Source organism: Delphinapterus leucas, chromosome X, assembly GCF_059928025.1.
Source record: "Delphinapterus leucas isolate spDelLeu-1000000601 "Yukka" chromosome X, BTC_Dleu_Yukka2, whole genome shotgun sequence".
In the NCBI taxonomy this organism is placed as follows: domain Eukaryota; kingdom Metazoa; phylum Chordata; class Mammalia; order Artiodactyla; family Monodontidae; genus Delphinapterus; species Delphinapterus leucas.
In genome coordinates, this window is record NC_143150.1 from 4,662,172 (window position 1) to 4,686,640 (window position 24,469).

General features: G+C 42.1%; 1 protein-coding gene across 2 annotated transcripts in view; it reads right to left on the reverse strand.

Annotated features, from left to right (window-relative positions):
- Positions 1-552: 552 nt before the first annotated feature.
- MTM1 (myotubularin 1) overlaps positions 553-24,469 on the reverse strand; it is a 98,327-nt gene continuing 74,410 nt past the window's right edge. The window contains exons 9-15 of one of the 2 annotated variants that reach the window (XM_022561097.2): positions 24,118-24,306; positions 20,221-20,406; positions 16,969-17,175; positions 15,801-15,893; positions 15,075-15,188; positions 9,835-10,011; positions 553-2,234 (exon numbers count right to left, since the gene is read on the reverse strand). In XM_022561097.2, coding sequence (XP_022416805.1) covers positions 2,070-2,234; positions 9,835-10,011; positions 15,075-15,188; positions 15,801-15,893; positions 16,969-17,175; positions 20,221-20,406; positions 24,118-24,306 — 1,131 coding nt within the window. In that variant the 3' untranslated portion in view covers positions 553-2,069. Of the gene's footprint in view, positions 2,238-9,834; positions 10,012-15,074; positions 15,189-15,800; positions 15,894-16,968; positions 17,176-20,220; positions 20,407-24,117; positions 24,307-24,469 lie in introns of both variants that reach the window. The other variant, XM_022561095.2, reaches the window with a different exon arrangement.

Sequence of the window (24,469 nt, forward strand, 5' to 3'; positions counted from 1 at the left end):
AGTCTTGCGTCTCTGCAGCCCAGCACTTCTGTGAAAGCTATCCCTACTTTAATAAAGACAGCTGTGGCCTGACATAGGGAACAGGCTTGTGGTTGCCCAAGGGGGAGAGGGGATGGGGGAGGGATGGATTGGGAGTTTGGGATTAGCAGATTCAAAGAAGTATTACATATAGAATAGATAAACAACAAGGTCCTACTGTATAGCACAGGGAACTATATTCAATATCCTATGATAAACCATAATGGAAAATATGAAAAAGAATATATATATATATATTTATAACTGAATCACTTTGCTGTACAGCAGAAATTAACACAACATTGTAAATCAACTATACTTCAATAAAATACATTTAAAAAAACGAAGGTAGCTGTGGCTTAAAATCTGCATTGTTAATGTACTTAAATTTCCAATATTGTTGGGACTTGGGGAGAGCCCTATACAAGGTTGCTAGTAAGATAAAGGGCATGTGAAGTAGATCCAGGAAAGGCAAGTAAGATGGGCAACATGCACATTTAAGACACATACACAGTTACAGCCCTGGGAATAGAGTGCAATGTTTCGTTAATATATTTATTACAGCAGGTCTTTAGTCATTATTGCCATGAAACATTTGTCATGAAATTTCACAAAATCCTTTCAGCTATTAGTATTAGCTTTTTTTCTTTTCATGGAGTGACACTTTGTTAATTTATGAAATATTTACAGCGTTTACAAAAAGCAAGAGACTGTCTAAAAAATTTCTTATACATACAAAATTTATACATTTATACTACTGCATTTGAGATGTCTTATTTGGTAGACCATTAAGCTATGACATAAAATAATTTACAAAGATATATTTAATCTCTCTGAACTCACTGAAAACAAAACCATATTAGCTATAAATAGTCCTTTACAAATCACTGTAGAACACATTAATTGTTTTTTAACTGTAGCCTTAACTTTTACAAATATACTGACTAAATGAATTAGTTCAGATATCAAATAGAACTGCATTTGAAATTGCATTTAATACTACAAAAAAAAAAAAAACCTGAAAAAGCAAACCGCTGGGTACTTCAAGTAAAAATGTGTAGAACCAGTTTTTATGCGCGCCTGGGTGGGGAGGGGTGTCGGACACCACTGAAATTGAAATGCATAAACGCCATACTTTCAAGACTGCGCTCAACAAATGTACATCTGCGGCTTTTATTTCAAAGGATGCTGCTCTAGCGACAGCTCACACATCCAAGATGGCCAACCCGACACTTTGGCAGATCAGCTAGTTTGACTAGAGCAACGTTTGCGAAAACATTCACATAAGCAGCATAATGCATCCGACATCTTCAAACAGTGCTATAGAAGGGGTTTCTACCACCTGAAAATAGGTCAGAATCCTAGGCAAGCTCATGAAAGAACTTAGGAAACAGAACTGGCAATGTTAAAAACAATCAAATCATATTTAACTGGGCGTTATCAGTTTTTTGTAAATATAAAAATATGCTTCTCGGGGAAAATACTTCATATTCCAAAATTTCAAAATAATGGAAAGCTCATCTACACAGCTATTTGTCCTTAAGTCATCACACTTACGATGGTATGAAATTTGGCAATTATTTAAACACCTTGCTTGTGGATTATGCCTTGGAAGCTGAGCTCAATTTGGTTTTGGCAGGAACACACATCTTTCACATTTGGGTTCCTTTTAGATCACCCTAAGCAACTACTATAAGCAGTTCGAGGTAAATCCATTTCACAAACATATATTCTTTCCCCTTTAGTTAAAAATGTTGTTCCAATGAGGCCCACAAGATACATATTGTACACATAGTATTTCTGAAGAGGTAAATATAATTTAAATATTATCTTTCAAAAACTGCTTCTGGAAGGTATCAGGATTTTCCAAAACCCCATCTGGGCTCCTTTCTTCCGATTGCCGTGTAGACACTGTAGTTTTCTTGCAATATGTATTCTAGAAGGCACATGTTCAAGAGTTTAAGATTATGTTAGTTCAAGTTCTACATGGAGGCAAATATTTTAACCTACTCTGTACAGAGGCCCCGAATGAAAGTCAGCTATCTCCTTTATTAGAAGTGAGTCTGCACGTGGGGCATCATTTGCGAAGGACTAGAAGGTGAGGTCGAGGGATCGGAAAGCTTGGGAGAGTTGGCGAGCTGCAGCTCCTCAAGTCGCTTTATGTACTCGTCGCGCAAGGCCAAGAGCTCCATGTAGCGCTGCTCCACCGGATTTGGCTGCTGGAAAGAAGCACAGATGTGAGTTCCCACTTTCCGCCACCATGACACGCCTGTGCCCCACATCTGCTGCGGCTGCCTCTTTCTGAACAAACTCGCTCGTTGTGGGTTGACACACATCACTTCCTTCAATACTGCGTAATTTACAAATACAGAAAAGCACAAAGATTAATCAGAAAAACACCCAGCTATTTGCCACCAAGAAACAACTCACGTACACATATCCACACACGTGCGTCAGCATCTTTTTAAAATGCATCAACCCGGGCACAGCTCCGAGCTCCTGTGTCACCTGTCCCTGCTGCCCGCTTTCACTCCCAGGGGCAACAACTCTTCTCACGTTGGCATGCAGCCTTCCTTCCCGAGCAGACTTGTGACATTTTTCTTCTCAATGAATATCCAGAAACAAAGTACACCATTCTTCTCTATTTGGTGAAAATTTACATCAATGGTGGTATTCTGTACTTATCGGCCAACATTGTGACCCGACTATTTTTCTCAAGCAGATCCCAGTTGAATTCGTTGAATGAATAAACCGCAGCTGATCTATCCATTCCCGATAGTGGGATATTCCCCACTATCATAAGCGACGCCGGGCCATCTTTGGACACATCTCCTCAGACTTGTATGTGAATGTTTCTCGAAGGAGTTTTCCTGGTGGGTGAGGAAGGAACTGCCGGAGAGGACAGTATGGTCTCTTCAACTTTACTAGATGCTGCCCAATTGTTCTCTGAGGTGGGGAGATGACCTTATGCTCCCACTAGTGGCATCTGGTGATTCCTGTAGCTCTACATCCTCATTAGAACTTAGCAACGTAAGAGAAAGAGTTTTTGCCAATTTGATGAGTATAACATGGTATCTCATGGTAGCTTTAGTTTGCATCACTCTGCCTTAGCACATCTTTTCACATGCATGGCTGAAAGCAGTGGCTCTGATGGGCAGCCTCGGGTGAATCTCCAGTCTGCCTCTTAACAGCTGTGTAACAACTCTCTGGGCGCCTCCATTTCCCTATCTGTCAAATGGGAATAAAACCAGCCCAGACCACAGGGTTGTCGTGAGACTGAAGTTCGTCAATACAGTCTGTTCTGGTACAACACCGATGTCTTTGATTGATAAATAGGGGACTGATGGCAGTACAAAGGTAGAAGCTGCACCAAAACACAATGAGATTCTCCCTGGTACCAATTTAAGTACCAATTTAATACTTGGTACTTTTATTTAATATCCCTGGGATGTTAATTGTCTAAACTTTTGTATTGAGACAGAAATTACATACAGTAATGCAAACAAATCTTTAAAAAATGTTCGGCTCAATGAATCTTTGCATACATATACACTAATGTAATCACCACCCAGGCCAAAATATACAACAGAACAGACCCTAGACTCCCTTGCCAACATGTTAAGGTTCTGAAGTGATCAAGGGCAAGCTTCTAGAAAGCTTGAGCAATATATGAGGACATTAAGAAAAAAGCTGAAAGTCTACAGAAGTGCCTTCCTTTATGGCCAGTGGCTTCTAGAACTGTCCTGCTTTCCACTGCATTAAGCTATCTGCTGAAGCTGCGAGTACCAACAAGGAAGTTGAGAAGATGCTACGCTGATGAAGAAGGCTATACCCTGGAGCTGAGTTGTGCTGGTCAGAATGGTCTGTATCAGAGGCAGATGCTCTCCAGGACCTGCATCTCAGAGAAGGGGGCAGGAGCCCTGGAGTTTAAGACTGTGTATGAGCTTCCTGTGGCTGCCATAACAAATGAACATCAACTTGATGGTTTAAAACAACAGAAATTTATTTTCTCACAGTTCTGCAGGGCAGAAAGCCCCAAATCAGGCTGTCAGCAGGGCCACACTCCCTTTACAGGCTCTAGGGGAGGAGCCTTCCTTGCCTCTTCTAGCTTCTGGCAGCTCTAGGTTTCCTTGGCTTGTGGCCACATCACTCCAATCATTCTGTTTTTACATGGCCTCATCCTGTCTGTCTCTCAAATCTTCCCCTCTTCTCTTACGAGGACACGTATCATTGGATTTAGGGCCTGACTAAATCCAGGAGGATCTCATTTTGAGATCCTGAACTTAATTATATCCTTAAAGACCCTTTTTCCAAATAAGGTCACATTGACAGGTTCCAAGTGGATGTGTCGTTTGGAGGCCACCATTCAAGCCACTACGGGCTGCCAAGGCCTGATTGCTGCTTTCATCAGCGCTCTGGTTACAGAGGTGCACGGGTTTGGAAGGGTCTCCTCCTACCTCCTAGCCCCATCCCTCCTGTTAAGTCCCTGTTCTTTTTACTGCATGACTTTGCAGAATGTAAGGTTTTTTCCAAAATGCGTATTGGCATTAGAACAGGAATGCTTGGTAGAGCACCTGACACCCAGTAAGTGCTGCGCACTGCCCGTTAATATCCTTTGCCCATTTTTCTCTGAATGTGCTCCACCGAGGGCCGGACACTGCTCTAGGTGCTCAGGGTACATCAGTGAACAAAGGAGGCCCAAATGCCCACTTTTATGGTGCTTCTCTTCCAGCAGGGGGAGACAAACAACGAAGACAACCCTGTGAGGTACATAGGACGTGGAAGGTGATGAGGCCTACGGAAAAGGAGAGCAGGGTGAGAGGGACGGGGACACGCTGGTTACACTCTCAACGGGGAGGCGGCCAAGCAGATGCCTGAGTGTCTTGAGGCTGAGCAGGGAGCCCAGTGTGGCCAAATCAGGGTGTGTGAGCACGAGTCTTCGGTGGGGAGGCCGGGAGGTCAGAGGGGTCAGGCATGGCGTGGGGGCCACACAAGGCCTCAGAGGTCTGAGGCTTTGGGCCTTAGGCTTTGACCCCGGGGGAGGCGAGCGGCTGCCTGGACAGTGCCGAGGAGAGGAGTGCTGGCATCTGGGGGGTATATTTCACAAGGAGCACTTTGGCTGCCGTGTTGAGAACACACTAGAAGGAAGCAAGCTGAGAATCTGAGAGTCCAGCTGGAAGGCTCTGCAGCAACGCACGGCCCCAGGCTCGGAGGCTGGACGGGTTTCTGAAGGCCGAGCCCAGCAGGCTCTCCTGACAGCCTGGGATGAGAGAGCAGGGAGACGAGGATGACTGGAAAACGGAAGCTCACCTGTGGTGACACGAGCGTTTGCTGGGGATGGTATGTTCACAACCTCGACTGTGCTCATAGTGTCACAGGTATAGACACGTGTGAAAACCCACCGCACTGCACACTTGGAACGTGTACAGATTACTACATGTCAATTATACCTCAATGAAGCTGTTGTTTTAAAGTGGGCAGGAGGGAGGATGAGTGTAAGGTTTCTGGGCAGCGCGTGTAGGATGGAGCTGCCGAGCGCTGCGATGAGGAAACCCGAGGGAGGAGCACGTTCGGGGAACGGGAGGTCTGTGTGGACGTGTGACATCTGCTGTGTCAGGACCACTTACCAGTAAACATTTACCATCAACAGTCCATCCTTTCCCCTCCGCCACCTTCTCACCCTCCCCAGTCTCCGAACCTCCATGCCCTGTTTCTGGCCTTGGCTATTTTGAAAACCTCTCTTTCCCATATGACTGTCAGAATCTGTTTGTTATTGTACCAGCAAGTACAATTAAGACAAGACAAATAAATGAGAGGTAAAACAGTCATTTTTGCCGATGACGAGGCTACAGAGTTAGAAAACTATTAGAAATAAGAAGACAATTCTATCTAGTAATGCGTACAAAATATGTAGAAGTCATTAGTCTATAAACAAACAAAACCAATTTAGAGGATATAATAGAAGGAAAGAGTGCATTTGTGACAGTGTATCAAAGGACACAATGGTGAGAAATGAAATCCGTAGTCAAGTGACTATAAATCCCATACCTCGACGTCTCCCTTGGGGAATGAAGCATGAAGTTCTAACTTTTCTATCAGAAATGACTTAAACCCCACCCACGTAAGCCTGTGGGTGTCTGTCCTCGTTGTGATCCTAAGCAAAATGGGAACTGCCCGGGGCAACTCTGGTTCACAGCCACGTGGAGTGCAGAGGTCCCCAAAGGACAGTACGCGACTCACCAGCAGCCGAAGGTCCCACGCAGGTTTCCGTGACTAAATTATCCTTAGGCTTTCAGCATGAGCAACTTCCTCATATGACGTGAAAGTACCAAGCTTGCTTATTCATAGCTTGTCAAATGTAAGCATCTCATAGTTTACCACAGCCACTGCCTGTATACCAACTGGGCCACACAACTGAGTAATGGCTTCAGTGGTTAAGGATATTCTTTTAGGTCTACATTATATAATTTGCAAAGTCCTATGTGATTGGATTGTAATCTATTTCTGTATGAAATAATGTCCTGCATAAGATCTTTCGGGAAACCTGATGCACTTCATTCACACGTCCGTCTCCACATTTCTCCTCGACTGTTTATCATCGTCGGCTTACGTTCCTGGGTGCCCCTGCCAGTCTGGGAGCTCCTTGTGGGCAGAGACCACCTCTTCTTAATTTCTGGGTCCCCCCAGTGCCTGACGCATGGGAACGCTCAGTATTCGGTAGATGAAAACACAAGATGCCGAGCGACAACAAAGACGCGTGTAGGACCCTTGACGTTCAGAAAATCTATATAGAAAGGGTAAGCTATTTTCTTCGGGTAAATGTCACAGATCCTAAAACACACCAATCAGTGTCTCAAAATAAAAACCTCAGTCAAACAAATATGCATTCCTACCCGGCCCAGTTCCATTTTGCTAAGCTCTGGGAGAATAAGGGGGAGAAACACATCACAGTAAGTTCTGCCAGTGATGTCCCTGCAAACTTGACTTGTCACACAATTGTCATGACCTTTGTATATCATAAATGAATTGCTCTAAATGCCTGCAATTTCAAGAATTTCTCCAAGTACAAATGGGTGACAGGAGATTATAGAATCTGTACAGAAACTGTCAACATTTTCTAAAAAACAATGGTTTTTTAAAAAGCCATGATAAATGCAGAAAAGGTGAAATTTATAGGACAAACGGTGCTCGTCTATATTTTTTAATCAGAAAAGGAACACACCCCATGTATCACTGCTTAGAACCCTGTAAAAATTCCCATTTCCTCTTTACTTGATATTCCAAATGCTGGAGCTACGCTAAAGGCATTCCCTCTGTGTGCTTCTCAAATCCCAAACTAAACAAGTGTATGTTCTCAAGCCCTGGAATCTGTCACTTTCCAAAAGACTACACATTTCAACCATTACGAAATTGCAAAAGGCTTTCATGCAAGCAAGCAGAGACCTTGAAACAAGAGGGCCAGCTTAAACGTGCATTTCCCCAGTGGGAAGAGAGAGCACACACACACTGGCGTGTGGCCAGCTGCCAGAGTGGAATAAACAAACCGAGGGCCAGACTGAGCACCGGGCCCTGCTGTTGCCCGACTATTTGTAGTGGGATTAAAGCTGCTGCTTACGCAAGACTGGCCTGGGACTGCAGGAAAACGTGCAAACCTTTACAGAGAGCAACCGCAAATATTGACTGTTTAGAGCACTTAGAACAAATGGCTCAGTGGACATACTTCCGAGCCCTCACAAACAGGCTGGACTTTCCTTCTGATCTTGGATGCAGTGAGGCTGGGAGAAGGGAAAGCCTGACTGTGCCTTTAATTAAAATGTGCAGTCTTTCGCTTCAAAAATCACCATTGCCATGTTGGACCGAGAAATGGCCAAATGACTGTACTATCCTTTGACAGATCAATTATCTTTGCTTTAGAAGTAAAGAGCACTCTCATATTAGCTGACAAGTACATACACCTGAACAGAGAGTAGAAAATGTTCCTTTTCCTTAAAGGACCATCTCAGTCCAGTCGCTGGAAAGAAACTTCTTATGATGTCTAACAACTTACAATGATTAAAGAAAATCCTTGACAATCAAAACTCAGAAATTTTCCAGAGCTTTAAATTAGTTTACATCTTAGTAAAAAAAAAAATGTATTATTCATGTTGTCAGGAAAAATGTAAGTTTAACACCAATCAAAATAAATGGTTTAGTGGGTCTTCCCTGGTGGCACAGTGGTTAAGAATCTGCCTGCCGATGCAGGGGACATGGGTTCGAGCCCTGGTCTGGGAAGATCCCCCATGCCGCGGAGTAACTATGCCCGTGTGCCACAACTACTGAGCCTACGCTCTAGAGCCCGTGAGCCACAACTACTGAAGCCCACGCTCCTAGAGCCCATGCTCCACAACAAGAGAAACCACTGCAATGAGAAGCCTGCGCACCGCAACAAAAGAGTAGCCCCCACTCGCTGCAAGTAGAGAAAGCCCGCGTGCAGCAACGAAGACCCAACGCAGCCAAAAATAATAAATAAATTAAATTAATTTAAAAAATAAATGGTTTAGTAATTAACAATTTTTAACTAAAGTTGTGTTTAAAAGCAAGTGTCACAGATGAATGGATAAAGAAGATGTGGCACATATATACAATGGAATATTACTCAGCCATAAAAAGAAACGAAATTGAGTTATTTGTAGTGAGGTGGATGGACCTAGAGTCTGTCATACAGAGTGAAGTAAGTCAGAAAGAGAAAAACAAATATCGTATGCTAACACATATATATGCAATCTAAAAAAAAAATGGTTATGAAGAACCTAGGGGCAGGATGGGAATAAAGGCGCAGATCTACTAGAGAATGGACTTGAGGACACGGGGAAGGGGAAGGGGAAGCTGGGACGAAGCGAGAGAGTGGCATGGACATATATACACTACCAAACGTAAAATAGATAGCTAGTGGGAAGCAGCCGCATAGCACAGGGAGACCAGCTCGGTGCTTTGTGACCACCTAGAGGGGTGGGGTAGGGAGGGTGGGAGGGAGACGCAAGAGGGAGGAGATAGGGGGATATATGTATATGTATAGCTGATTCACTTTGTTATACAGCAGACAGTAACACACCATTGTAAAGCAATTAGACTCCAATAAAGATGTAAAAAACCCATTAGAAACAGATGCTTAGTCAGTAAAATAGCTGAGCCAAGTGGACTCAAAAAATAAAAAATAAAAAAATAAAAGCAAGTGTCATTCTTTTAGTCTGCTATTTTTCCTTTCGTAATATTTTTGAAAAGCCATAAAAAAGAACAAAATAATGCCATTTGCAGCAACATGGATGGACCCAGAGATGGTCCATACTGAGTGAAATAAGACACAGAAAGACAAATATCATATGATATAGCTTGTAAGTGGAATCTTAAAGAAGGGTATAAACGAACTTAGTTACAAAACAGAAGTGGAGTCACAGACGCAGAAAATAAATTTATGGTTACCAAAGGGGAAAGGTCGGGGGAGGGATAAACTGGGAGACTGGGAGTGACACAGACACACTACTATATATAAAGTAGATAACTAATAAAGACCTACTGTATAGCACAGGGAGCTCTGCTCAGTACTCTGTGATGGCCTATGTGGGAAAAGAATCTAAAAAGAGTGGCTATAGGTATATGTATAACAGATTCACTTTGCTGTACACCTGAAACTAACACTACATTGTAGATCAACTGTACCCCAATAAAAATTTAAAATAAAATAAAAATTAAAAAAAAAAACGTACTACATAACATTATTTAAGTCCAGAAGTAGTACTCAGTCGACATCACTGTATTTCACAATGCTACTTCACTTACTTGTTGCTTGATTCTGGGGTTCCATCTAATGTAGTAATTCACCCAAAGTTCCAAGTGACGCATACTGGCAACTGGATATAAAACTCGATTGATTTCTTTAGTGTAGAAGGGATTCTTGAATTTGTCTTTATTACTGTTTATCAGCGACCATAAAGAAACAGTTCTTTCTGTAACTTTCTAGAGGAAAGAGAAAGTAGAAAGCCTAAGTAAAAACACACCCTGGTACACAAACCATTTTGCAGGTTGCGGCGATACAGCTGAGCATCAACTTGAATCACACATGTACATTATCCCCATAATAGCTCAAAAAGCCTTCTGCGCCTGGGAGTGCCGAGCACCACTTCTCAATATTTGCATAGATAATGGCTTGAGAGCCACTGTTTCTGCCCGAAGAGAGAGGGGAAGGATGCTCTAACATTAAATGCAACTCACTGACCTAAGAAGACTATTCCTGGCTAGGGAAAACATTTATGAACAGATGGGCAGTACGCTCTTTTGAATTCAGCAGCAAGAAAAATTATCATAAGATCTCGCTGACTTTCTCCATTTTTGTGTTTGTTAGAACTACAAAATCTCAACCTGTATCTACTTGACAGCAGGCATCTAGACAAAGCGTTATGTTAATCAAACATCCAGATGTTTAATGCATCATGCCAGTATCCAGATATTTGAAACACGTGGATAACTGACTTCACTGAATCTTCAATTTTCAGTCTGGTGTCCATCATCTCATACAGATATTCAAATCTTCACTGTTTTTTAATTACAGATTTTTACCCATTTTGATCCTAAGTAGAGGAAAATCAAAACTTGGGAAACAAAAGTACAAATATTAAAATTACTGAAGGCAGAATTAGAAACTCTCCCTAGTAATGACGTCAAGAAGAAAGGACCAGTAAGCTAAAACTGGAAGCTGAAAAGAACAGCTTGAAATAGTGACTGAAGAAATTTTTTGAACATACACGTTTCGTGAATGTGAACGGTAATAATAGCAGCATAATTTTGCCTTCCTTGGGATCCACCTAAAACTTCACTTGTTCCTTTCTGATTCCACAGTCTACACTGCCTTGTGTTTATTGGCATGCTTGTTTTTATTTTTATACATACACACAGTTGATTTAAAGTCAAACAGCTTGACAAGGTTTGTTATGAAAAAAGTAGTCTCTCACCTTTCTCCCCCAAGCAACTGTGTTTGATTTTTAAAATTGATTTGGTCATTTGGTACTTACCTCCACCCCCGTGAGAAACACCCTTTTCTTGCTACTTGTTGACTATAAAGTTACAGGCATTAACTGCTGACACTGCCACAGCGAGAACGTTCCTCACCATCCTGCTGCGCTCACACCTTCTACCCTGCCTCAGACCCCCAGTTTACAGCGTTGCTCTGGTTAGATCCATGTTTAGGGTTTAGATTGCTATGGCTCAGCAAATGCTATTCCCAGGTAAGTCATGTCTTTTCTACTCTGATTTCTTTTCCTGTACAATTTCTGTTTTTGTTTTCCTTTAACTTAACAGCTGTCTATTCTGCTTGCTTACTTCTCTTGGCATCTATCACTCATTCAACCCCAAACTCTTCCTCCAATGTCTTTAAAACTCTGATCGGGACACTCAGCACATCTGGAGTCCCCAGGTGCATCCTGGGAGGAAGGAGCTGCCCCGGCCGCCCCCGCGCCGTGCACCCAGCTCTCATTCAGGAAGTCTCTTCTGTTTCGCCCTCTGAGGCTTCCCTCTGGCCTCTCTGTGCTGGAGCTCCGAGCTTCCTGAACTCCATGCAGTCTTCTTTCTTGATGCCACGTGTGTCTGAGGATACGTTTGGTCTACTTCACATCTGGTTGACAGTTGGGTGGCGAGAGGGTTCTAGGTTGAAACCATTTTCCTTTAAAATTCGGAAGGCAATGCTCCGCTGACTTCTACTTTCCAATATTGCTGCTGAAGAATTCAGTCTTCCTTACTTCTGTTTCTTTGCAAATAACCTACTCTTCTTCTCTTTGGAAGCCTGAAGGGTCTTTCCTTTCTCCCTGGTGTTCTGAGACTTCACAAAGATGTGCTTTACTGTGGGTCTCTTCTTGTCCACTGTGCCTGGGCACTTGGTAGGCCTTTCAGTGTGGAAACTCACACACCTCAATTCTGGGAAATATTCTCACATTATTCCGGTGATTTCCTGCTCTTCTTTCCCTATTTTCTCTTTCTAGAACTCCTATGATTTGGATATTGGACTCCAGAGCTGATCTCCTAGTTTTCTTATCTCCATTTCCTACCTGTCTCTACGCCCTACTTTTTGGGAGACTTTCAACCTCATCTTACAACTCTTCTGCTGAATTTTAAATTTCTATTGATAGCACATTTTTTAAAATTAATTAATTTCTTTTTGGTTGCGTTGGGTCTTTGTTGCTGCGTGTAGGCTTTCTCTAGTTGTGGTGAGTGGGGGCTACTCTTTGTTGCGGTGCAGCAGCTTCTCATTGCGGTGGCTTCTCTTGTTGCGGAGCACGGGCTCTAGGCACAAGGGCTTCAGTAGTTGTGGTGCACGGGCTTAGTTGCTCCGCGGCATGTGGGATCCTCCCCGTCCAGGGCTCAAACCCGTGTTCCCTGCATTGGCAGGTGGATTCTTAACCACTGCACCACCAGGGAAGTCCCTTATAGCATGTTTTTAATTTCAAGTTTTCTTATCTCTAAATGTTCTTTCTAAATAATATCCTGTTATTATTTCATGGTACCAATATTTTCTTATCTTTCTTGGGATATTAACTGATAGCTTCCTGTCTAGGTTTCTCCCCACCCTACATGGTAACTATTTTCTCCAAGCTGTTTTATTTCCCTCCTGCTTGTTGCTATTATGTAAGCTCTGAAGTCATGAGGCTTGTCAACTTGAGCTTCACCATGGGGAACCCTAGCTGTTGGTAATCTTTAGGTCCTTCTTCTTGGGCTAGTCAGTTTCTCTAGAGATGATTCCTTCTTCTTTTTTTTTTTTTTCCCCAAACTGAAGTGTAGTTCACGTACCATAAAATTCACCATTTTAAAGTCTACAATTCACTGGCTTTTAGTACTTTCCCAATGTTGTCCAACCGCCACCTCTATGAAGTTCTAAGACATTTTCATCATCCCCAAAGGAAACCCTGTACACATTAAGAAGTCACTCCCCATTCTCCCCTCCCTCCAGCCCGTCAACCACAAATCTGCTTTCTGTCTCTATGGACTTCTTTTTCTGGAAGTTTCATATAAATGAAATCATACAATATGTGCCTTTTTTGTGTCTGCCTCCTTTCACTTAGCATGTTTTCAAGGTTCATCCATTTGTGGCATGGGTCAGAGCGTCATTCCTTTTGATGGCTGAATAATATTCCATTGAATGGCTAGACCACATTTAGTTCATCTATTCATCAGCTGATGGACAGCGGGGTTGTTGACGTCTTTTAGCTATTCTGAGTAGGGCTGCCATGAACATCTGTGTCTAAGTTTTTGTTTCAACCCCTGTTTTCATTCCTCTTGGGTACATGCCACTAGCAACATCCAAGGGTTCCATTTTCTCCCCATCCTTGCCAACAGGCTCTCACCTGAAAGATAAGGACCTGCCACCAGAATGCTGGGAGTGAGCAGGCAGCATGGGCTGGGTCTCTCACAGACCAGCTCTTCCCATTCACCTCATCCCCTGAGGACACTCAGGTCCCCAGCCCGGATACCTACTCTCACCCTCTCTCGAGAAGAAACCTCTGTCCTTAACTCCAGAGACAAGTGGAGGTGATCTGGGGAAGCTACCTGCTCATTCGAAACAGACCCTCAGGTTATCTTTTTTGTTTTTTCCCTTCAGGTTATCTTACCCTTCCCTCTTTGCCCCATACGCTGGTACACCCTTGCCCCAGAACCCCTGAGTCATATGGGGTTGCTGCGATGCAAAGTGGCCTGGTTCTTGGCTTCCCCACTGCTGGTTTGCGAGTCACTTTTCTCAAGTAAAGTTATTTCCCACTTATCTACTAAGTTTCCAGCTTCCAAGTTTGTTGCTGTGTCTCCTTCCTTATTTCCCCCTGTTCTTGTGGGTTTATGCCTTTTAAAAAAAAATTTCCCTTATTGACATTTTTATGGCATTTTGGGAGGGTGACCTTGCATGCCTTTAACAGCCATTCCTACTCCAATAGCCAAGATATGGAAGCAACCTAACTGTCCATCAACAGATGACTGGATAAAGAAGATGTGCTAGGGGCTTCCCTGGTGGCACAGTGGTTAAGAATCCGCCTGCCAATGCAGGGGACACGGGCTCGATCCCTGGCCCGGTAAGATCCCACATGCCGCGGAGCAACTAAGCCCGCGCGCCACAACTACTGAGCCTGCGCTCTAGAGCCGGTGAGCCACAACTACTGAGTCCGCGTGCCACAACTACTAAAGCCCGCGCACCTAGAGCCTGTGCTCCGCAACAAGAGAAGCCACGGCAATGAGAAGCCCGTGCACTGCAATGAAGAGTAGCCCCCGCTCGCCACAACTAGAGAAAAGCCCGCGTGCAGCAACGAAGACCCAATGCAGCCAAAAATAAAATAAATAAAATAAAAATAAATTAAAAAAAAAGAAGATGTGCTATGTATATACAATGGAATATTACTCAGCCATTAAAGAATGAAATAATGCCACTTGCAGCAACACGGATGGACCTGGAGGGTATTATACTAAGTGAAATAAGTCAGACAGAGAATGACAAATACTGTATGTGTCCAATTATATGAGGAATCTATAAAGCAAAAGTGAGCAAATGTAACAAAACAGAAACAGACTCACCAATATAGAGAACGAACCAGTGGTTACTAGCGGGGAGAGGGAAGGTGGGAGGGGCAAGATAGGGGTGGGGGATTAAGACGTACAAACTACTAGGTGTAAAATAAATAAGCTATAAGGATATGTAGCACAGGGAAATATAGCTGTTATTTTGTAATAACTTTAAATGGAGTATAATCTATGAAACTACTGAATCACTGTGTTGTACACCTGAAACTTATACAATGTTGTAAATCACCTGTACCTCAACAAAAAAGTCATTCCTACTCCCTGAAGGCAAAGTCAATGTCTTACCCCTGAAATAAACACCATACACTCAAAAACCCCTGGTTGAAGTGAACACGCCCAAGCTTGGGGTACAGAATGAGAAACTTTGCATTAACCACAAACCAAGCTATCAAATTCTTTGTTATTTCACAGCAGACTAAACACATTTTGGTGAGTCTTTAGCTAAAAAGATGTTAAAGATGTTAAACACTCACCTGTTTCTCTCGAGCGGATTCACAGTTGTATAAGAAAGTACCAAAGCGGCAACTATACAGATGATCCAAAATTATAATCAGAAACCGTTCATTGAATTCAAAGGCTGTAGGGAACTAGACAAAAACAAACAAGCAAACAATGCATGAAAACTTGGGGCTGATCTCACAGAGAGCCGAAAAGAGGTGCATAAATGTTCCAGGAGGACAGCTGAGGCTGTGGTCTGCGGCGTGCTACGGCTCACCTGTCGGTGCTTTGCACAGGGCTGAAGAGCTTAACTGAGCATCAAGTAAAGGAATAAAGAGGGAAAAAGGGGAAAGAAGCCCATTTTCTGGGCTCTCCTGAGCGTACAGGACACACAGGAGGGTTTAATTATTTACGACATTCTAAGGTAGCAGACTCGCCTATACACAAATGCCAGTGTAGGATGAACTGGAAAAGACGACTTGCTATTGTCAATTATGCGGCTCCTCCACCAGCAGAGAGAGTACAGTTAAATAGTAAAATTTTAAAACTTCATTATGAAAAATCCCAGTCAATATAAATAGTAGTGAGAATAAAAAAAGTGAACCCCGTGTACCCATCGCCCGGCATCAACAGTTATCTGCACATGGCCAAACTTGTTGCATCTCTGTCCCTACCCTGTGTTACTCTGAGGCAAATCCCAGATATTACATCAAAATATTTCAACATTAGGTCAGATGTATTTTCATCCTAATATCTCTTACCTGTTTGGACATCTGCCATACACAATCAACAAACTGGAGAAAAATAGGAGATCGGTCAGCGTCGGCGTGGTTTTTATCGCCATGACCTATTCTCTGAAAGGAAGTGATGATTTGTTTTAATCTCTGGGTACAAAACTGAGGAAGCATATAACTCACAAAGTGTGACAATCACAACTCAGCAGTCTGCATTCTAAACGCCAAGCTTCCCAGAGAGGGAATAGTATTTTTTTTTCCCATGGCAATACAGAAAATAACGTATGGTTTCAAAATAATGGAAATTAAGTATATAAACTTCTATAATATATCAATACAGACGGAGAAAGCATCGTGATGCTATGTGAACGTGACAACTATTTTATCCGATTGGAATTTTGTACAAGTCGTGGGCAGCTGCAGGTAGAGTTAAGTTGCCAGTTGCTAAGGGACCAATCCCAAAGTTTCGAGTCTTGAAACCATGTCCAAAAGGGTGTGATTATTATAATTAAAAGTTCTTTTGAAAAAAAAGGTTCTTTCTCAAAAACAAGACAGAAACCTCACCATTTATGCATTTACTAAACAATGACTCTTTCTACCTGGCGATGCTTTTCACACTACTTGTGAAATTTAGATGAGGGCTACAAGGCTGCACAGCAGTGTTTCTGAAGCTGCCTATGGGTTCTCTTCATGAGAACCGTGTGGGGGACTTGTTCAGAATGCTTATTCGAAGGGTGCCTGGAAACAAGACACCCTTTTAATAGGAAATTTAATTTTAATAGGCTCTTTAGGAAAATAGGAAATATGAATTTTAATAGGTTCTTTTGGTTTTCAAAATGTCTATCAGAGAATAGTAAAAGCCTCAACAAAAAGTCTAGCATTTCTACAAAATATTTGGCTCTAACAGTTATAATATTAGTTGAGAAAGGAGTATCTTCCTTCTTTTGCACAATTTCAATTTAAACACTTTTTGTATTACTTTCAAGCGAAACTATTAATAGTGCAGATGGACAAACATGTCTCCTGAAAAGACTGGCTAAACCCAAGGCGTCACACATTTTCAAACCTGCAGTGTTTTTCATTACACTCCTCAGGTTTTCTTTTTAAAAGGAAATCACTGGTTTCACAAATAGTTTTTTTAATCCCAGATGGTGGTGATCAGACATTTAAAAAACTAGCTTTATTGTTTACTTACAGATGCGAATTTGTGTCCAAAACTGATCCATTCTTTTTGGACCAATATTTCAAAGCCCTCGATGCTCCGGTAATAACTGTCCAACATCAGCATGGCCAGGGACGTCAGCTGGGCAGTCCTGTCCCATCCGTCGCTGCAGTGCACCACCACCGAGCTCTTCCCTGAAGAAACCCTGTCTGCGACCTGGATGGCTCCCGTCAAAACGAGCTGCCAAAGAAAAACATGCGAGTCAGTAGCTAGCTGGAAGGGGCTGCTTGAATTTGAACTTGTAGCTTTTAGCCCTAGTTAAGAAAGAGTTCTGAAAACGGAAGGCCAGAAGCTGCAGGGTCTGTTGCTTTTCCTCTAAAGAAACTGCCTTCGAACGCAAGTAGGTATTAAAAAACAAGACAAATACACGAAAGCCAAACTGCATTTCAAGCTTTCTTTCACATATGTGATTGTACTAGTTCACTAGGGCTGTCGTAACAAAGTCACACAGACTGGGTGGCTTAAATGACAGAAATGTATTATCTCCCAGTTCTGGAGGCTGGAAGTCCAAGATCAAGGTGTGGGCAGGGTCATGCTCCCTCCGAAGGCTCTAGGGAAGGACCTGATCCAGGCCCATCTCAAAGCTTCTGGTAGTTCCTTGCCTTCTGGCAGCATAACTCCAATCTTTTCATAAGGACACCAGCCTTATCGAATGAAGGGCCCACCCTACTCCAGTCAGACCTCATCTTAACCAATCACATCTGCAGTGACCCTATTTGCAAATAAGGTCACACCCTAAGGTACTGGGGGTCAGGACGTCAACATATAAACTTTGGGAGGACACAATGCAACCAATAACAGTGATCACATTAGAAAAATCACTGGCCCAAGAGGTCCAGTCTAGACCTTAAAGGCATGATACAATGGAAATCACCTTCTGGCCTTTAAATCGACAAGATATGAACTCTTATGTGGCTCATAAATTGCAGAATCCTTACCTAAAGATAAACCGACAGCCTCCAGTAGAAATCTGAGACCTAGCAGTGACTAAATGTACGCGTACAAAGAGCTACTGCTCTGATGTCATTTTTTGATGATTTAAGTATTTACAGAAGTACACTTTACAAACAGTAGAATTTACCTGTAAGTGTACACTTCGATATGGTTTAATAAATTTATACAGTTTTGCGACCATCACCACCATCCAGTGGCAGAGCAGTTCTATTACCCAAGATAGTTCCGGGTGCCAATCTCTGTTCCCACCCTCAGCCCCAGACAACCAATGATTTGCTTTCTGTCTCTACAGTTTTGCCTTTACTAGAAATTTCACAGAAATGGAATTCTACACTAGCTGGTCTTTTATGCCTGGCTTCTTTCACTCAGCATAATGTTTTCGAGGTTCATCCATGTTGTAGCCTGTACTGGTTAGGCTCCATGACCAAAGGTCTGGGTTTGAAACCTCATTCCATTTTTAACATGTCTCACCTTGAGCCAATCACGTAACTGTGGTTCTTTTCTTGCTCAAGTGAGGAGTGAATGGTACCCCCAACCAGTATATTCACCTTTTCAGACCTGTGTAGTTATTTCCTTTAAAAAATTAAACACACCTATGCAGTGGTTAAGAATCCATCTGCCAATGCAGGGGACACGGGCTCGAGCCCTGGTCCAGGAAGATCCCACATGCCGCGGAGCAACTAAGCCCGTGAGCCACAACTACTGAGCCCACACGCTGCAATTAGTGAAGCCTGTGAGCTCTACACCCCGTGCTCCGCAACAAGAGAAGTGACCGCAATGAGAAGCCCGCGCACCGCAACAAAGAGCAGCCCCCGCTCACCACAAGTAGAGAAAGCCTGCGCGCAGCAACAAAGCCCCAAAGCAGCCAAAAAATAAATTAATAATAATAAAAAAAATTTAAACCCACCTAAACTGTATCTTTTTGCTTTGTCTACAAAAGCCCTTGAAGAGCCATTCTCAAAATCTACAGAAAAGTTATAAAGGTACTACAGAAGGTTCCCATATACTCGACCCAATTTCCCCTATTACTGACATCTTAGAATAGTATGGTACATCTGTCACAACTATGAACCAATATAGATATATTATTAAATTATTAATAAACTTAATTTTAATGAAGGCCATGCTTTATTCAGATTTCCTTAGTTTTTACCTAATGTTCTCTTATTCTAGTCCAGAATCCTACCCACGATACCATATTACATTTAGTTGTCACAATTAGATTTTTTGCAATTCATTTTTGAGGATGATAAACTATGAAAAAAAAAACGAAAGTTCGAGAGACTGACTAAAATTATAACTCCTATCAAGTTGGAAAATAAATTTTGACTAGAAAACATTCTATCTTCAGAATCCACCTATTTAAGGTTGGCTTTTTGTTTGTTTATAGAACTAAATGGTGGCTTCTAAAATTGTTAGTTCCCTCACATAACTTCAAGTACTTTTTAAAAAAATTATTATTTATTTTAGGCTGCGTTGGGTCTTTGTTGCTGCGCACGGGCTTTCTCTAGTTGCAGCGAGCGGGGGCTACTCTTCGTTGTGGTGCATGGGCTTCTCATTGCAGTGGCTTCTCTTGTTGCGGAGCGTGGGCTCTAGGCGTGCAGGCTTCGGTAGTTGTGGCACAAGGGCTCAGTAGTTGTGACTCATGGGCTCTAGAACGCAGGCTCAGTAGTTGTGGCACATGGGCTTAGTTGCTCCACGGCATGTGGGATCTTCCCGGGCCAGGGATCGAACCTCTGTCCCCTGCATTGGCAGGCAGATTCTTAACCACTGCGCCACCAGGGAAGTCCCAACTTCAAGTACTTTTAAAAGAATGGAGGTTTTTGATGCCTCTATCAAGATGAAGGATTGAATATAATAAAAACACAAAACTCATTCTTTAAACAAAGTCAATTTGAGGTAAGTTTCAATAAACACAATTGCTCTAGGTTCTTGAGGGTCATACCCAGTAATGGTTCAATAATAAATTATCTACTCCTAAATAAACCTGGGTGAAAGGCTCAACTACTTGCTATTGACGAGTTGGAAAGTGACATCTCTACAAACTCTAAAAAATATTCTGGAGATAATATTGTGAAATCTTTAATTTAGGTAAGCAAATTGTAAAGAAACACAAAATTGTCAAATGTAGAGCTACATACAACAAATATTTTCTCTCTCACTGTTCAGTTTTTTTTTTTTAATTTAAGGAATCAAAAAAATTTCCTGAGCCACTAAACCATTACTTTCTTTTTTATATATGTGTACCTTTTTTCAAAAAAATATACTTGCCTTGATATGTTCCAACCAGTGAGTAGATTCTAAACTGGACAACCAGTGAGATTCTTCCACATTAGGATAAACAATGTCTTTGACTTTTTTCAAAGATTCCCGCATGACATGAATGTTATGAATGTCTAAGAAGAAAAGTTCGGCGTTATGATATGCATCATCACTTTCATATCCTCCTCCTGTCGCCTAAGAAACAATAAGATACACAAAACAGTAAGTTGGGTTTTCTATTTCTTCAGTAACTTACACAAATATTTCAAAGGTTATTGGTCCTCCAAATCTCAACCTAAAAACTTGCAACTTAGATACAATAATTGATGTGACCTGACTTCCTATCTGACGCTAGGCCTCAACAACATTAGTCACTAGCTCTTCTTCTGGATCTGGAAAGGCAAGAGCAGGTTCTGAATGGTCGTTGTCTTCCATCGGATTTTAACAGTACTCTTCAGGGACAGGCTCCCATGGGACTGGACGGGCTAGAGGAAAACGACAGGCTTTGGAGACAGATAGACCCAGGTCGATAGCTCAGTTTCAGCCCCTCTTTGCTGTGTGATCTGGGGCAAGGCACTTAACCTCTCTGCGCCTCAACGCTGTCTCCTGTAGAACAGGGGATAATACTACCTAGGTCTCATAAGATTAAAAGGAGCCAGGCTCTATAAGAGCTAACACCAGCCACCATTTAATGAGCCCCTCTGACATCCCAGATACTGTGATTCTTGCTTTACATAATTTTATCTAACTCTTACAGCAATGCTGCAAGACAGGTATTACTAACTCCATTTTGAAAATGAGAAGAGATGCTATTTAACTACCCCCGAAGTCAGAGGTAAGCAGCAGAATTTAAGTCATCTGACTTCACAGCCTGAACCTTTTCTAGTGCCCCATGACTGTCTGTGTGCTATGCAAACACCAGGACAGTGCTGCACGTGGTGGGCCCTGGAGGGACAAAAGGTTTCAAGCGGGGACGAGATGGCTACCACCTGCCGCGGCGCCTACCAGCATCCACCCGCTAGGCTGGGCGTCACTTCCGTTTCACAGGGTCGTGAAGATGCCCGTTTTCCACGAAGACAAAAAGAAACGCTCCGGCTTTGATTAGGAACCTGGCTGCATTCTGCTTAATGCTTTAAAATGCCATGGAACATGTGGCCTCTGGCCTTTTAAGAAAAAGTTAAATTATTCAGGGACCTTCGAAGAAAGCAAGCTGAAATGGAAGGATGCTAATTAACATCATAAAAACATATGAATATGTAAACTCACCAGTAAAGGTAAGTAAACAGTCAAAGCCAAGTTGTACTATCTTGGCAGTGCCCGCAGGTAAAGGACAGACAAGCGACATGCCTGCCATTGCCACGGAATACCTCTTCTCTTTTCATTTACAATTGAAGGAATATAAACCTGTAGCTCGGGACAGAAGGGCCAATACATCCTATGGTTTTTTTCCGGGGTTAGTCACAGAGAAGGTTTCCTGCAGTAGAAGTAAGGCTACCACTTGAACTTCAAACCTGGAGACCTACGTACAAGCCAGAGGCCTTGATCTCCAGAGACTCTAGGTAAGAAATTTTATTTTATTTAGACAGAAATGTGTTTTTAAAGCTTGCTACAAACGGCATCAGTAGTAAGTAGACAATAAACGTTCACTTTGTTTTTAAATAGTTATCAGCTAATGAATCCATACACAAATGGGTCATATTCCCCTCTCCTTGGTTACCCCTACCTCAGGGAATAACACCTTGCAGTTGCCATCAGAGGTCACAACGGAGGTGCACCTATCCCCCTGGCAGTCACTGTTGTGAACTGGATCTGCAAGCCTCTCACACGAGGACACACGTTACCCTCCCACGGACATGTGACCTGTTTCTCTGTACATGTGGTTTGTAAACAGTTAGTGATTTTCAAAGACATTCCTAACTCTGGAGTTTCTTTCATAGATCACTGAAGATGATAGGAGGAAAAAGTAATAATTCATTGCCAAAGTTTCTGCCAAAAACAGACATTAACACAGTCCTGCTTTAATTCATCACAGGCTGCTGGATCTTATCTGCCTCTAGGTTTCCTTCGTTCGTTTTTTTGTTTAATTTTAAATGGTGCAATGTTGCTTGTTACATACAGGGTTGTAAATTTCTAAATAGCCACAAGGGCAGAACAATTAGGTCCAAAGAGGAGAATTCAGAAGGGTAAAAATCAATTAGTCACGCATAGACTGAGTTCCCAAAAGTTCAAATTCCACATCTCTGATTAGTTTTGAAGTTTTCTTTTGAGTTCTCTTCAACAAAAAAGAACCACCCATGTTACCTAGTACAACCACGTACACAGCCTGTTGCTATGGATACAGATGACTAGGAAGACACAGTCGAGGGAGGAGGGGAACCTGAGTGTGTTTTTTTAGAGAATGATGCACAGATCTTTCAAGCCTAGGTTTTTTTGCTTAATTTTTTCCTTCCCTTCATTCCTAAATGGACTAGAAACACAGGCATATTTCCTGAGTGTGAAAAAGGCATTCAAGAATTCTACTGCTACAACAATGAGCTTTAGAGTTAATACAATAAAGTTATTCATTTTATATATTTTAAAATATTCTTTCTAAATATCCCATTTTAATGTTATATGATATCTGTTTCAGGCTAAATGTATATATGGAAATACTTCATTTTATACATGTATTCAACTCTGAATTATACCTGAAGGATAGCAGGAACAGAAATATAAAGGTAAGGATAATACAACAAGATATTCATATCTAGACTTAATTTCCTAAATGTTGTGTTACATTTCCTAACCTATGTATCGATTTCACTACCTGATTGCTTTACAAATAATTTCAATATCATTTTCGTCATGTAAAACAAAACCAACTGCAGTAACAAATACCGGGTCCAAAAGTAAGTGTGTAAGGTGCACAGTTTGTGTGCAAATGATTATGAGTGGAGCCCCACACACACGCCTGTGTAGACAGACATCACAGGGTCCATTTAGGAAGCTACTGAGTCTATCTGAGCTGCTTGAGGACTTGTTTTGCTTTCAGGTTCTGGTCTTGTGCTCTGAATAATTGAAGATGCCAGATAAATGACCTTGGGATAAGCAAAATATTCAAGATGATGAAATTTAAGCCTACATCTGACAAGAAGCCATACATCTGAAAGGTGGAATGGGGCAGGCCCACTGTGAATACTTATAAGTGACAGCTGGCAATGGGAGAGGGAAAGGGGAAAAAGAAACAGAACAAAAAGGTTAAACTGAATGTCAAAGGTATTTCTGAATCTTGGGCCCTGTAGTGCAGGGGCAAACAGCCTTCCACCTTGAGCATCTGCTGAGGAGTCCTGCAGGCGACACTGCCTTGTCATTCAACTTTAGGGGCAGTCTGCATACTCTACTTAAGAAGGCCAAGACGACCCTTGAGACAGAGTTCTTTGAAAATATTACCATTATGTGTATGACTGTAAAACTCACATACACGGATCTACTCATTTCTTGGATTGTCTCATATAAATGAGAACACACGTTTCTGAGTATGGTGAAGAGAATGCTTAGATAAAGCTACAAATTTAGGATTTTAACAATTACAGCTTCCCACAATCCTCACAGATGCCTCACTAGTGTACACACTGAGAATGACTGTCAACAGCCTAAAGGGCTCCAAAGAGATTCTCTTTCCCAAGTTCACTACAGCTCTAGACTTCTACTTTACCTAAAGCTTATTTTCATTTGGCTTTAATGTATTCAACTTTTAAGATATGTTTTGTGATTAAAACTACTTTCTACCTTCAGTGAACTCGTTTTCCTCTCTAAGCGAAGTTTAATTTAGACCCACATGTTGATACGCCATGGCAACAACCTTCGTGTAAAACACTGCACACTGTACGTAAGGCAAGTTTCTACCATGTCATTAAATATACTTACCTTGTTGGCCACTGCATTTACATTGGGTCTAGCATCATAGATTGTGAGTTTGTTAATTTGTCTATTCGTCTCCCTGATGACGTCGAGATATTTCTCATCATCTTTATTTCGTTTACCACTCATACCAACAAGAGGCTGACTACAACGCATGATGACCGTCTTGTTTTCTGGATGAATCCATGACAGCACCTACGGTTGGTTCAGAAATTTTAAGCTATCGAGAAAGAACCAAATGTCAAAACAATTAAAACTATAAAAAAAAGAGAGCACTAACAATCATGATGAAGTGAATCTCATTTTGCTGAAACGGGATGCTTGTTCACCTGCCATTTCCACGTGTGCCCAGAAACAC